The 15,953-nt window shown below is 35.1% G+C and overlaps 1 protein-coding gene across 4 annotated transcripts in view; it reads left to right on the top strand.

Annotated features, from left to right (window-relative positions):
* The window catches only part of USP34 (ubiquitin specific peptidase 34), a 244,320-nt gene that overhangs the window by 203,639 nt on the left and 24,728 nt on the right, over positions 1–15,953 (top strand). For all 4 annotated transcript variants that reach the window (XM_032352232.1, XM_032352230.1, XM_032352231.1 and 1 more), the window contains 10 exons: positions 428–508; positions 2,203–2,288; positions 2,872–3,040; positions 3,145–3,219; positions 4,366–4,517; positions 8,028–8,076; positions 8,157–8,261; positions 8,348–8,392; positions 9,110–9,214; positions 11,063–11,210. In XM_032352232.1, the coding sequence (XP_032208123.1) occupies positions 428–508; positions 2,203–2,288; positions 2,872–3,040; positions 3,145–3,219; positions 4,366–4,517; positions 8,028–8,076; positions 8,157–8,261; positions 8,348–8,392; positions 9,110–9,214; positions 11,063–11,210 (1,015 nt within the window). The remainder of the gene's footprint in view (positions 1–427; positions 509–2,202; positions 2,289–2,871; positions 3,041–3,144; positions 3,220–4,365; positions 4,518–8,027; positions 8,077–8,156; positions 8,262–8,347; positions 8,393–9,109; positions 9,215–11,062; positions 11,211–15,953) is intronic.

Here is a 15,953-nt window from a genome sequence, read left to right as displayed (position 1 = left end):
TTCTGTAATCAGGTGACCCTGCTTATGACTTTAGGCATTTCAGAATTTCAGACTTAAAAAAAAACTTTTTTTTAAAGATTTACTTATTTACTTTAGAGAGAGCATGCCCATGAGCAGTGGGGGAGGGACAGAGGGGGAGAGAAAGAAAATCAGGCAGACTCCCCACTGAGCATGGAGCCCAACTCAGGGCTCTGTCACATGACCCTCAGATCATGACCTAAACTGAAAGCAGGAGTTGGATGCCTAACCAACTGAGCCACCCATGCATTCCTAGAGTTTTTAGACTTTTAAAACAATGGAAGAATCTGTTTTGGTAAGAATTTAAAATAATTGAAACATAGACTAGAAATGAAATCCTTGTGTGACTTTTTTTTTTAAGTTCAACAAGTATTGGTTGAAGGTTAATATCACACTATTTTTTTTACAGTGGTTTTTGGACCGTATGGCTGATGATGACTGGTGGCCAATGCAGATACTAATTAAGTGCCCTAATCAAATTGTGAGACAGGTAAGAAAAAATTTGATTGAAAAAGAAATGGCTTTCAAGTTAATAATCCTAAATTTACCTGTGACTATATTTTAACCCAGCATTGAAGGTGGTTTTGAAAAGATTAACCTCTACCATAAGAATCATTTTGCTACCATTTCATCAGCTTCTTGTAGCAAATCAGCTGTCTTTCCAACCAAATGATTAAAATTGTTAACATTTCCTGGTTATAGGAAGATAAGTGTAAGTGCCTATTCTCTCAGATCCTGTTATCACTGCTTTATGAGTTGTACTAATGCTTTTTAGAATTTTAGATAGTCTAACCATGGTAGGGTCCTGTAGTGGCCTTGAAAATTAAATGAACAGTATGTAACATTTCTGTGAAAGATTCTGAACTGTCACATGAATCAGTTTGTTTTCCTTAAATCTCTGGAAAAGTTAGACAAAATTGTAAATATTACTTTATATTCACTTATGACACAGAACTAAAAATTTAATATGAAAAGGCCACTTTTCAGTTATTACTGAGATATAACTCTTACACCATATAATTCATCAAAACCATACAGAATATAAAATTTAGTGGTTTTTCGTATATCCCCAAACTGTGCAACCGTCATCTAATTTTGTAACACTAAGAGAAATTCCATACCTATTAACAGTGACTCCCAATTTTATCCTGTCCCTTCTTTCCAGCCACTATGCACCCGCTCATCTACTTTTTGGCTCTATGGATTTGCGTATTTAATGGTAAATGGAGGGGTGCCTGAAAGGCTCAGTCAGTTAAGCATCTCAGGGATGCTAAGCATCCCAGGATCCCTGGGTCCTGGAATCAAACTCCCTGCTCAGCGGGAAGTCTGCTTGTCCCTCTCCCTCTGCCTTTTCCTCCAGCTCGGGCTGTCTCGCTGGCTCCCTCAAAAAATTTAAATCTTAAAAACAAAACAAACAAAACTATTAAAAAAATTTTAAATCTTTATTAAAAGATAAATGGAGTCACACACTCTGTGATCTTTTGTGATCAGCTTATTTGAGCAATATTTTCATGGTTTATCCATGTTGTGGTGTGTTTCTCTTCTTCCTTTCTCTTTATTGCTAAATTAATTCCATTGAATGGATATAGCAGTTATTGTTTATCCATTCAGCAGTCAGTGAACATTTGAGATGTTTTCACTTTTTGGCTATTTTGAATAATGCTGCTCTGAACATTAGTGCACAAATACTTGTGTGGGCATATATTTTTAGTTCTTTTGGTTATTTTTACCTGAGAGTAGAAGTCCTGTGACATTCTAGGAACAACAAACTTTTTCATGGCATCTCCACTAGTTTACATCCCCACCAACAGCAATCTATGAGCATTTCTATTTTCACTACGTCTTCTTTAGCATTTCTTACTGTCTTTTTGATTTTAACGATCCTGATGAATGTGAAGTAGTATGTCATTGTTTCCCTAATAATTAGTGATGGTGAACATCTTTTCATTTGCTTACTGGCCATTTGTATATCTTAATTAGAGAATCCCCAACCCTTTTTAACCCATGTGGGGTTTTTTGAACAAACTTAAATCCTATTTCCTTCTCCTAATCATTGACTTCTGGCAAAAGATAATCCATGGGGAAAACAGAAATGGGTGCAGAGAATTTTGAAACCTGTTAATTTTTCAGTAACTTTGTTACCTTTGTTCAGGCTCTTAGGTTGTTATAACTTTTCATTTACAGATGTTTCAGCGTTTGTGTATCCATGTGATTCAGAGACTCAGACCTGTGCACGCTCATCTTTATCTACAACCAGGAATGGAAGATGGGTAAGAAATAACTTTTTAGCATTTTAAGCTTTTTAATCAGCTTCCCTAGAGTATTTTAAATACCCACATTGAAATATTTAGGTTCAGGGCATGGTAGGTGGCTTAGTTGGTTAAGCAGCTGCCTTCGGCTCAGGTCATGATCCCATGGTCCTGGGATTGATCCCTATGTCAGGTTTCCTACTCAGTGGTAGGTCTGCTTCTCCCTCTCCCTCTGCCCCTCCTGCCACACTCATGCTCTCTCTCTCAAATAAATAAATAAAATCTTAAAAGAACGTTTTGTGTTTTTTTTTTTTAATTTAAAAATCTGTAAGAATACAATCAAGAAGAGAACATAATACTTTTTGTTTTTAATTAAGTGCATCTTCAGATTCGTCTACAGATAACTTAATGACTTAGTCTTTTTGTTTGGATTGATTCAGCCAGACACCGTAATTTGAATCTATCTACTTACATTATTGCAGTTGGTATTCACTATTACAAAGATGAGAGAGATAAATTTAGGTTTTTAAAAATATTTCTCCTCCCAGAATATCTATCTCCAGACTTCATACTGTCTCTAAGATATATTAAATTGTATCTTCAGGTCGGATGATATGGATGCCTCAGTAGAAGATATTGGTGGTCGTTCATGTGTCACTCGATTTGTGAGAACTCTGTTATTAATTATGGAACATGGTGTAAAACCTCACAGTAAACATCTTACAGAGTATTTTGCCTTCCTTTATGAATTTGCCAAAATGGGTGAAGAAGAGGTAAGGCTGTATTTTGTTTATTTCTGGGATTATGTACCTATTTTCAGTATTTAAAACTCAGTTGTTTTTATTTTCTATTTTTAAATCAATGTCTTTATTTTTAGAGCCAGTTTTTGCTTTCACTGCAAGCCATATCTACAATGGTTCATTTTTACATGGGAACCAAAGGGCCTGAAAATGTAAGTATAGTTCTCTCTCATTTGGGGATTTAGGGGACCATGTTTTCAAGTTTGTATCATGGAAGGTCATTAGATATTAGAATGCTTTAAAGTCCCTTCTAGCCTGGCATTAGATAATTTTAAGTGTCTGAATTTGGTTGGTATTTTTAATGATACAGCAAGAGAAGAAATAATCAAATGATAAATTTCATCGGCAAGGCCCTGGAACAAAGCAAATGAATTTAGGCAGAATGGCCACCACCTACTTTGGGGTCCTATCAGTAGCATGTTGTTTCAGTGAACATTTCTGTTGGTCATATTTTTAAACCCTTGCTGTTGAGTTTGTCACAGTTTTCCAAAAACTTAAGTAGCTTGGTCTTTTCATAGTTTTGAAGCATGACATGAACTTTGTGTTGACTTTAATGACCACGTTGGCTTTTGCTCTATTTATGCTATCTTACTTAACCCTATTGCAACCCTAAGATGTAGTAAGTACTGTTGTTACCTCCATTTTACAGATCAGGAACTTGAGGCATAAAGAAGTTAACTTGTTTTAGATCACAGTGAGTTGGGCTTTGATCTTTGGTCAGATTCCTGAGCAACACTGTTAACCATTATTCTGTAATGCTTCTCAGAATATGGACTTTTACTGTCTGATACCTGCCTATATGGCTACTTGTTTAGACTGCTCTTCTTTTGCTTTGTTAAATCATAAAATCATTTCAGTCTCTTGAATTTCAAAGAAATGGAAGTCTTTGGAAGACTTGCTATTTGGATTATCTGAACACTGCAGATAAGGATTCTTTAATTTGTGTAACTGACATTTTTATTTAATAGGAAATACTGTTTTATCATACTCATGTAAAATTTGGTCCTGATTTATCTTCCAAGGGGCTTGCCTATAAGAAAAAAAATTATTAAAAGATGTATCCCTGTAAGTGAGGTATAAATAGTTACAGTATTGAGAATCATTGTTCTTTATAGTTCTGCTTACTATGTCTAAAATTATCCTGAATATTGTTTAACTCTTAAAAGTCAGGGTTAGGCCTTTGAGTGGTTCTTTATGATACATGCTCCTGCTACCATCTACCCTACTTTATAGAATAGTCAAATTATTTTCTCAAGATAATTCAGTTTTAATGTATTAGTTTCAACATTTTATTCTAGCCTCAAGTTGAAGTGTTGTCAGAGGAAGAGGGGGAAGAAGAGGAGGAGGAAGAAGATATTCTTTCTCTGGCAGAAGAAAAATACAGGCCTGCTGCCCTGGAAAAAATGATAGCTTTAGTTGCTCTGTTGGTTGAACAGTCTCGCTCAGAAAGGTGAAATGTTTCAACATTCAAAATGGTTAAAGCATGTTTGATTTTACTCCTTTTACGAAATTGTTTTACCACTAACTTTTGTTACATAATTCCTTTTAAATAATACCACGATTTATGAACTCTTGTGGCATAAGTATTTCAGTCCTTTGTATCAGATGACTTTGTACCTCTGAGTCATGTTAGAAATATACGTTGAAGAAATATACAGTAAAATATTTAGCAAAATTACATGTGCATTCATCCTTTAACCTGGCAACACTACTTCTAGAAGCCTGTTCCCTAAATACAGAAAGATGTATATGCAAGGGTATTTATTGAAGCATTTAGTTAAAAAGAGTAAAAGACTGGAAATATTTAAAAAGAGGGGTTTAGTTGAAAAAAGCAGGCATCCATTCAATAGAATAATCTATTACTGAAAAAAAGAAGTATGGAATGTATCTGTACTACCATGAAGAGATCTTTAGGATTAAATATTACCAAGTAAAAAAAGCAAGGTGGAGAAAAGTATGTATAGTATGGTACCTTTTGAGGAAGGGGAGCTGTGTGGGGGCGGGGGAGGGGTGCAGAGATTGAAAGCATGTAAACTCAATTTTCAGTATTCCTCATTGTGGATCTACTGTTTACAAATGTGCTTACTTGCTGGGATTTATTACAGTCCCGAAGTTAGTACTCATGGCTCCTTTGCAGTCATTTGTGGACTGCAGATGTCCATGTGCAGAGTGGCAAAAAAATCTGAGTTACCTGACACATACCTTCCTTCTAAGCCAAGGTCAAACAGGGTGACTGTGACTCCTTGTTTCACTTCTCATATGGTAAACAAATCTCCTTTTCATGGTTGCTGCCATGTTTTTCACATTTGTACTTTTTGTTGGTGACTTAGTGTTTAAAATTGCTCCCCAGTATAGTGCTAAGTGCTATGCAGAGCTCCTAAGCTCAAGAAGGCCATAATGTGCCTTAACAAGAAAATGCACATTAGATAGGCTTCATTCAGGTATGAGTTAATACTAGTATTTGCTGTGACTTCAGTGCTAATGAAGTCAGAACAGAAACAGAAACACACACAAAACAAGGTAACCTATTGATTGGTTGAAGAAAATGTTGGCCAGAGGCTCACAAGAACCTAACCCTGTATTTCTCTTATGAGCAATGATTCATTAATCACTAATTCGGTGTTTGCAGCATTTTATAGAACATAAGTACTACCAATAGCAAGAATTGACTGTATTTTTTTAAATGGAAGACTAAATCAAAACTTAAAAAAAAAAAGTTTTCCTGTGTTTGGGGGAGGGAAAAACAAACTGCTGGAAAAGACAAAAATGAAAGCTTGACTTTGAGTATATATTGTTTTTGTTTTTTAGATTTAACTTGTAATCATGTAAATGTTTTATATAATAAGTAAATTAATAAAATGCAATCCCTAAAAATTAAAAGCATACTGAAATAAAATGAATTATATTTTGACCTGGTGGCATAACACCTGGAAAGGAATTCACTAAAATGACCTTTAGAACACTCTAATTTAACTGTAAATTCCTAGTTGTACATGAAGGACAAAAGAATTGTAAAACTATCCTAAACTGTTCTACTAAGTATATTGTTCGTAGTGTAATTGTGATTATTATCCAGAAACTAGCATATATCATAGAATAAAGCAAATAAGTAACTGTTAATGTCATTAGAAACCAAGATTTTCAGCCAGAGCGGAAGAAATACAAATACAAAATTGTAGGTTTTTTATGTAAGTTCTTTAAAACTAAATTTGAGTTTGGAAATACCAGTAGAGTTTATGGTGTATTTTGTCTTTAAGAAAACAAAAAATGTCTTCTGTACTTCCGTTTTCTGAAAAGGCTTAGAAATCCGACCCAACTCAGAATCAGTGAGTGCCGCTGGCATCAGTATTGTAGTCCCTAGATATCATTTCTTATGGAAGAAAATCAGGGTTCCTTGAAAAAATGGCCAATTAAAGGTCTTGGGCAAGAAATGAATGGGAAGTCTAAAACACTCTGTCCTTTTGAAAACAGAGGCTATCAAACACTATTGAGATATGTTAAAAGGGCAGGAACCAATTTATGGATGTTCCTTCTGGTCATAGATTGGACAACCTGAGCATCAGTAATAGAATAACTACAAGAGGACTAAAATACATCACAGATATTTAAATCCATGAGTTCGTAATGGTACCTAAAAACAAACGAACTACTTACTGGTAACCTTTGGAGTATATTAGAAAACCAAATCATAATTTTGGAAACTTAGTAATAAAGGAATGATAACAAGCATTCATCTTACCAGCAAGAATTACCTCATGGCAAACAAGTGGTAAATGAGAGGAAGCTCACCATCTTGGAGGTGTTTGAGCTAATGAACAAGCAAGTAATGCTGAAATCAGAGTATCTGTATTTTGTACCCCAAATGAAGTAATGGATCTAGGAGATGATCATCATTGACTGAAAATATTACAAAAAGACAACCTTTCATTGTGTGCCTCTTGAAGAAAGTCAATACCACCACCTATAAAGCATGCTTGATTAAGAAGATCAAACCTAGATATGATCAAGTCTTTAGATCTAAACTGCCAGTTTATAGGAAATATAAGGACAAAGGAACAGGTTAAAGCAACGCCACAAGGATACAATCAGCAAAGTGGAAATGTGGGAAGTTCTTCAGGACAAACCACCTACTTGCTTCAACTCATAAATTGCAAGATAAAAACAAAATTGGAGGGAAAACCAGTAGTCTGTAAGATACTTAAAAGACATTTCAACCACTTGCAACAGAGGACTTTATTTGGATCTTGAGCCAACAAATTATTAAAAAATTTTTTAGACACTTGAGGTAATCATACACTGACTGGATATTGTTTGATAGTAAGGAGTTGTGGTTTTATTTTAAGTGTGAATAATGATAGTGTATTTATTTGTTTTAAATGTTATCTGTTAGAAATTCATGCAGAGATTTTTAGATTAAATGATAAAATACCTAGAACTGCTTTAGAACAGTCCACATTGAGTGAGTGGGAGATACAAATGAAACAAGACTGATCATGAATTAGTAATTTAAAGTTGAACAATGGGATACTTCCATTATCTTTCTATTTTTGTATGTATCTGAAATTTTCTATAGTAAAGAAATATGTAGAAATTGTAAACTGGTAACTGAAACTCTTTAGTATTTCTTAGAAGTTTGTTTTGTTTTGAAGGGTCTCATGTCAAAAAAAACCCCACAACTCAGACCCATCCTAGTATTTATAATACACAAAAATATTGAGCTAATTAAATGGCAAATAAAGTAGGTTTGGGCTTCTATATTATCAATTCCAGAATCTTGAAAAATTGAGAGATATATATCTAGCAAGTAAGTTTAGCTAGCAGAAAGTTCAAAAATCATTTTGTGTTGGTGACTTGGTACAATTGTAAGTGAACTGACAGTTTTGATGCGTGTCATGATGCAAATAGCTATAAAGTAACACAGAGTAAAGAAAAACTTATTTCCACTGATGTTTCCTTTCAGGCATTTGACATTATCACAGACTGACATGGCAGCATTAACAGGAGGAAAGGTAATACTTTGTATATTAGAGGATTTGATCATCTCACAAATAATAATGGTTCTTAAATGAACAACTTTTACTTTTAACAGGGATTCCCCTTCTTGTTTCAACATATTCGTGATGGCATCAATATAAGACAAACTTGTAATCTGATTTTCAGCCTCTGTCGATATAATAATCGACTAGCAGAACATGTAAGTGCTGAGAAACAGTCTTAATAAGCTTTTTGGTAATTTTTAAAAGAATGTTCTGAAATCTTCCTTTTTTTTTTTTTTAATAGATTGTGTCTATGCTTTTCACATCAATAGCAAAGTTGACTCCTGAGGTATGTACACCTTAGTTAATTTGTGTTTTTAAAACTACTAGTGCTTTCAGATAAACCTTTCTTCTTATTCTTGAAAAAAAATATCAAGATTTCTCCCATAACACAGCTTAATTTTCAGTATGTAACTTGAATAGGCTGAATTACTCCTTTGTTTCTCACTATAATAAATGTAATTTTCCCAGCTAAATACAAATTTTAGGTCTAAGTTCAACGTATTGGAGTAATACATAGAGACTAAGCTTTAAAGTTGTTTGATTTGAAGCCTGTATCATAACTGTGTTCAAGAATGATGAAAAATATAATAATACAGTATTATCCAAAAGTATTTTTACAAAATGGTAATGTTATAGCTACATGATACTTTGTCAAATATTAATGTAAATTACACCTTAGAGATCAAGGGATGGTAAAAGAAACTTTTAACCTAAATTATTCTCTGAATACAGTTGTCTCATTAATAAAGGTTTTGCTTGTTTTTTTCCAAATCGATATCTAGAAAAATACTTACCTTCTGTTACATGTGATGTCCATGCCATTGACTTTGTATCCCAAGTTGATCCTGCTGCTCCATATAGATCAAGTTTATATGCAAGAGTACTGAGGTCTGCTAAACTAACACAGATTTAAATGTGATGTGTAGAAGAGTACGTGTTTCTTTTTTCTGAAACAGATGGGTTCAAGTACATTTAAATACACAGTTATGCATGTGTCTTACAGGCAGCCAATCCTTTCTTTAAATTGTTGACTATGCTAATGGAGTTTGCTGGTGGACCTCCAGGAATGCCTCCCTTTGCATCCTACATTCTGCAGAGGATTTGGGAGGTAAGTCTTGCAATAGATGTTTCCGTATTTTTCTGAGAATTTTCTTTTTCTTTTTCTTTTTTTTTTTTTTAAACTTTATTTATTTATTTGACAGACGGAGATCACAAGTAGGCAGAGAAGCAGGCAGAGAGAGAGGAGGAAGCAGGCTCCCCGCTGAGCAGAGAGCCTGATGCGGGGCTCGATCCCAGGACCCTGAGATCATGACCTGAGCCAAAGGCAGAGGCTTTAACCCACTGAGCCTCCCAGGCACCCCAAGAATTTTATTTTTCTAATAAAGTCATTACCAGTTTAAGTAACAGTTTCTTCTTACTTGGGCAATCCAAAATGGTTTTAGTGGGTCACAAGTGAGGGAAGAAGACATGCTTTTGTCAGGAGGCTTGGCAGGGAGAAAGAATTCTTGTCTTATTTCCCACAGGTTTAAAGACTCTTGTGAGTCAATAAAGAGGTCTTTGGCCAGTCTAGAGTTTTCATTCCCTTCCCCTCAAAAAAGAGTGACACAATTTTAGAAGTACAAGCTGAGTGTTTTCAGCAGTTGACAGAAATGGTACAGGAAATACCGACCATGTCCTTTCCTTCAGAGTAACTGCTGGCTTCACAGTTTCTCTTTAGTGAGTGTTGGGAAAAACTCTCTACACCAGGGGTCCGCAGACTTTTTCTCCAACTGGTCAGTTAGCAAGCATTTTAGGCTTTGTGGGCCCTGTGATATCTTTGACAAACATTCAACTATTTTAGCCTAAAACCATCTAGACAGTACAGAAATGAGTGGGTATGGAACTGGCCTGAAAACCAAATCTGGATTCCTAAGATTTCTTTATCCCATGAAAAAAATCTCCTCAGGGCACCTGGGTGGCTCAGTCAATAAGCATCTGCCTTATGGTCAGGTAATGATCCCGGGGTCATGGAATTGAGCCCAACAGTGGGCTTCCTGCTCAGGAGGAAGCCTGCTTCCTCTCCCACTCCCCCTGCTTGTGTTCCCTCTCTCTCTGTCTCTGTCAAATAAATAAATAAAATCTTTAAAAAAAAAAAAAATCTCCCCAGCAGTCCAGTTACTACTTTTCATTCTCACGTGCAATAATAGATTGATTGGGCACACAGTAAGAAAAATAAAGATGAGAAACTTTAGAGGATTAGAAGCACTTTGAAGTAAATTTATAAATTTAATAAAACCAAAAAGTAAGTGGGTTCTCTTATTCTGTGTTAAAGTCCTTGGCTATTTTAAATTTTATTTTGTAAACTAATGACAGATTTTTCTTAATATTTCCTGTTGGTAAATGCAGTTTAAAAAATGGAGAGGAGCACCTGGGTGGCTCAGTTGGTTAAGCATCCAGCTCTTGATTTCAGCTCAGGTCATGATATCACAGCTGTGGGATCGAGCCCACATCAGGCTCTGTGCTCAGTGTGAAGTTTGCTTAAGATTCTTTCTCTCCTGGTCCTTTTGCCCCTCACTGCTCCCTGTCTTAAAAAAAATTAATTGAGGGGTGCCTGGGTGGCTCAGTGGGTTAAGCCTCTGCCTTTGGCTCAGGTCATGGTCTCAGGGTCCTGGGATTGAGCCCCGCATCGGGCTCTCTGCTCAGCAGGGAGCCTGCTTCCCTTCCTCTCTCTCTCTGCCTGCCTCTCTGCCTACTTATGATCTCTGTTTGTCAATTAAATAAATAAAATCTTTTTTAAAAATTGATTAAAAATTTTAAGAAATAGAAATGTAGGAAAACATAAGCAAAATTTCTCTTAGGCTCTATTTTTTCAAAAAACTCTGGCTTTAAGTGTTTAATGGCATATACCAAAAGTAAGTAAAAAAGTAACTCCTTAATTAGTTCGTTTTATATTCTGTTCTTACCATTTCATTTTTAGGTAATTGAATACAATCCTTCTCAGTGTTTGGATTGGTTGGCAGTACAGACACCCCGAAATAAACTGGCACACAGCTGGGTCCTACAGAACATGGAAAACTGGGTCGAGAGGTTTCTTTTGGCTCATAATTATCCTAGAGTCAGGACTTGTAAGTCAAATATTCAGAACTTAAACCATTTGTTGTTCCAAGTTTTGTTTTTTTGTTTTGTTTTATGAGGTGATTACAATAATGCCCATTGTTGTATGGTACAAAAGCTCTTAGATACTGTTCTTAAAGACCAAAGTTACATTAGTGTTTGGAAGTGGCAGTGTTTTACAAATATCTACAGTGCTTTGGGTGTTTAAGGATAAGAAACTGTCCTGTCTTGGGTGACATCACCACCACCACCGTTTTTGTTTCCTTGCTTGATAGTTGGTTGGACGACTGCCTTCAGCTCAGGTCATGATCCCGGAGTTCCGGGATCGAGTCCCGCATCAGGCTCCCAGCTCCATGGAGAGTCTGCTTCTCCCTCTGACCTTCTCTTCGCTCATGCTCTCTCTCAAGTAAATAAATAAAATCTTGAAAAAAAAAAAAAGATTACAAAGCATGATCAGCATTAAGTGAGTAGAGTAAAGGATCAGAAAATCCTATCTTAAAAGTAACTTTAAGGCTAAGAGGAAAGTAATAAAAAGGCATAGAACAAACTGAGAGAAAATATGCAATGAGATAGGGAGTTAAATGATAAACACTTTTACATAAGCAGGCTGGAAGGAAATAAAGATCTTGGAAGACAGATGGACTCATGAAAAATAGGTATTTTACAGATTAGAAAATTGCTTATAAATTAACAGTATATTCTCCTTTGATAATATTCAAAGAAACAAAAATTGAAATTGTTAATTTTTAATATTTCTTTAATCATTAAATTTAATCATTAAAATTGTTTTTCCTAGCTGTCTACTGTGAAAGGGTGTAGAATCAGGGATATTGCAGTACCAGCATGCACATCGAATACGCCCAGATCAATGTTTCCAAAGACCATTCTCCAATGAAACAAGTAATAGCTCTTTGAAGAAATGGCTGATTCTAGGTCTTGGGCAGATAATATATAAGATGAGCCTGGAGCATCTTGTAGGACCAGAAAGAAGTACTCAGAAAGAAAAACAAAATAGTGGGGCATTGTCAAAGGGACACACAACCAAACTGAAAGAATTTCCAATGGCTAAAGCTGAAACAACTTGAGTAAAAAAATAAGTAACATAGTGCTGGATTATACCCCCAAGTATAAAATAAATACCTGAGTCCATATTGATAAATGATTAAATAAATAAATGGAGAAGAGGCAAACTTCCTATACAGAAGAATTCTAAATAATTTATGTACATCTATCTGCCTTCCCAAGGAGGGATAGCTGAACCTTCTTCAAGGAGTAGGGAATGGGGAATGTAACTTTTTTTTTTCCTTTCAAGTTTTTGTTCACATTCTAGTTAATAGACAGTGCAGTGTTAGTTTCAGGATGATTCAATGATTCATCACGTAAAACACCCAATGCTGACCATACCACGTGCCCTCCTTAAGACCCATCCCCCATAGCTAACCCCCCACCCACCTCCCTCCACCATCCTCTCAGTTTATTCTCTATGTTTAAGAGTTTGTTACAGTTTGTGGGTGACATAACTTTAAGTGAAGCACTTTGACAAACATTAACTCAGGCAGGTGATAATGGTTAATATCACTGATGTGTGTTGATAGCATGTACCCTTGATACCCTGATCAATAATAATATGTAAAGTGAGATCAATAGTAATATGATACCCTGATCAATAGTAATAAGATGTAAAGTGCACTTCGCCTGTATGGTCTTCCTTACAAAAACCCATCATTTGAGTCTAAAAGTATAAACATCAGACAGACTCAGTTTGAGGGACATTCTTCAAAAATACCTGACCCAAGTACTCCTTATTTAAACTTCCACATGCAAGGAGAGTTTGAGAAACTGTCACAGCCAAGAGGAGCTTAAGGAGGAGACATGATGATTAAATGTGATATATCCTAGATGGGCTCCTAGAGGCAAAATAAAAGAACATGAATGGGGTATGTTGGTGGCTCAGTTAAGCATCTGCTTTCAGCTCAGATCATGATCCCAGGGGTAGAGATTGAGCCTCATGTCGGGCTCCCTGCTCAGTGGGGAGTCTCCTCCCTCTCACCTCTGCCCCTCTCTCCACTCCTGCTCTCTCTCTTCTCTCTGTTTCTCAAATAAATAAAATCTTAAATTAAAACAAAGAACGTTAAGGCAAAACTAATAAAATCTGAAGTACGGAGTTTAGTTAAAAGTAATGTGTCAGTGTTGTTTCCTTAGTTAAAACAATTGTACTAAGTAATAATAGATGTTAATAATAGGAGAAGAGGGAGAAGAGTGTATGGGAACTGTGTTTGTTCTGCCTACTCTAAAATAAAGTTTATTTGGGAAAAACACCTTGTCCTGGTGGGTACATGGATTGGCATTGGTACTTAGAGGCTTATTTTTCCTGCCAGTTTATGTAACCCCATAGTAATGGGTTATTTGTGAGTGTTGACACCTATGCTGGTTGGCATTCATGTCCTGACTCTGACCATAAAACAATAAAAAAATCTGTGTTGAACAACAACAACAAAAATAGTTTTCCAGCTATTACATCTAATATTGATGACAGTACTGTGGAAATGGCATTCTCATACACTGTGGTGAAGTTATAAGTAAATATTACCCTGTGAAGAGCAGTTTAATGATACATACCTGAGATCTTTCAAAATACTTTGCCTTTTTAAAATTCAGTAGTATCATTTCAAGAATTCCAGTATAAGCAAGTCAGCTAATAGATGGATGCTTAAATAGCATTACCCTGTAATATACGTATACTATGGTAATGTGAAAATGTTCTACATAATGTAACTTGAAAAAATAGCCCAAATATTTGAATAGAATCAATATAACAGTAAGAAGTATAGTAACATGTATAAAAGAACTACTGAGAAATACTATTAAATCTTACAAAACTTTAAGGAATGAATTAGAATGTTTAGTTTATAGAAAAAAAGAAAAAGGGAGAAATAAGTGTCTTAAAGTAGTTGAACCATTGCCATATAGAAATGGAGGTAGATTTGTTCTAAGTTCTCTGTAGTATAGAACTAAATGGAAGGTACTCTAGTTAGCAAAGCAGTTTTTAGCAAGATCATCTGTTCTTCCATATTGACCTTCCTGGAAGTAGTATATATCTCCCAAGCAGAACTTATTTTTTATTTAGAAGCAGATAGCTCTTAAATAAATAGATGGTTTGGTATATAATAAAACAAAATTAAATGTTGTTGAATTTAAGTGGGTCTTTGGGTAGAGCGCTTTGAACTTTTCATTGCATTTGAAATTTTTCCTAATAAAATATTGGGATAGAAGTATGTAACTTAAACTGAATAAATTTTTTCTAATCACAAATTACTTTTCTTCATAGCAGGTTATACAAAGATTGGTCAGAATAACCCCAACATGCCAGGTTTTAATAGGAAACTGCCAGGTGCACCTATATATACCTATATATGGCAGTATACCATCCCAGGTATATTGGAAACATAAACCAAATTGAGTCTAACCAGAGCAACATACAGGTGAAAAAATATGTAGAAATGGAGTATTGTGCACAACGTTTTCTGTAAAAGAGCTTATAATTAATTTTAGGAACCCTAGCTTTAGTTTCTTTAACAGAACATTGGAAGTCACCAAATTATAGGTAGAATAGTGGGAGACAGAATTGGTAGGTGTATTGAAAAGAGTTAAACTAAAGCTTTAGAGGCCTTGAGTAGGCTCTGTGGTGGTAGTTTTAGGAGCATTAGCTCATCTGGGTTTCAAGATGTGTAACATGGGTGTAATCTTACTGTTTTCAGCCCAAGTGAAAGTGGGAATAATAAAAGTAGTGCCTGCTAAACAAAGATATGGTGTTAAATAGTGTAAACATTTGATAAATGTTAGTTATTCTTGTTGGATCATTATCATTATTGTCATTGTCATCATCATCGTTATCATTTCCCAGGGCAAAATCTGAGCTCCACCTCTTTTATCTGTGTGACTTTGGTCTTTGTTTCTCCAAGATTCAGATTTTCCAATGTAACATCACCTATTTCCAGAATGATTGTGAGGATTAAATGAAATATTTTTAAAGTACCTAACTCAGTGCCTTACACACTCACACTCACCATTTTTACAAATGAACTCAACTAATGAGTCATTTTCTTCTCAGAATTGTATGCTTAATAACATTTTCCAGGTATGTTGAAGGGATGCTTTCTTTGCATTGGAAGTCAACCAGAAGCGACCAGTTATGGAATGAATAAATTATGGGGATAAAAGATATAGGGAATATAAGCAATGATATTGTAATAGTATTGTGTGGTGGTAAATGGTAGCTACTCTGTGGTAAGCACAGCGTAACATATAGAGAAGTTGAATCACCATGTTGTACACCTGAAAATAATATAACATGATGTGTCAACCCTACTCAAGTGAAAAAATTTTTAAGTACAAATTTAGCTAGAAGATTTTAAAGGTTTTTCCAAAGTTAATATTCTGTAATTGACACACATACATATATAATCTTGTATGTTACAGTGAACTTTAAAGTAGAAGATCTCATTCCTTCTTTGTAACTGTATATTTTACTGTTAATCTGTAAATTATTACAAAATAACTTACCCTTATTTTGTAAGGAAAAAGAAAAAGATGCTAATACATTGAATGATTTTATCACATTAGAGAGCCTTATTTAGATAGGTCTTCTGTCTCCAAACGCTGTGTTCTTCCTATTAAACCGTATTATTTCCTAAGAAGAGATGAAATAATCAAATAGGTGGAAAATTCTACATCTGGGGAAAGCTAACAGAGAA

This window comes from Mustela erminea, chromosome 7 (genome assembly GCF_009829155.1).
Source record: "Mustela erminea isolate mMusErm1 chromosome 7, mMusErm1.Pri, whole genome shotgun sequence".
NCBI classification, from domain to species: domain Eukaryota; kingdom Metazoa; phylum Chordata; class Mammalia; order Carnivora; family Mustelidae; genus Mustela; species Mustela erminea.
Note: the sequence above shows the minus strand (reverse complement) of the source record. Positions and strands in the feature narration are given on the sequence as shown.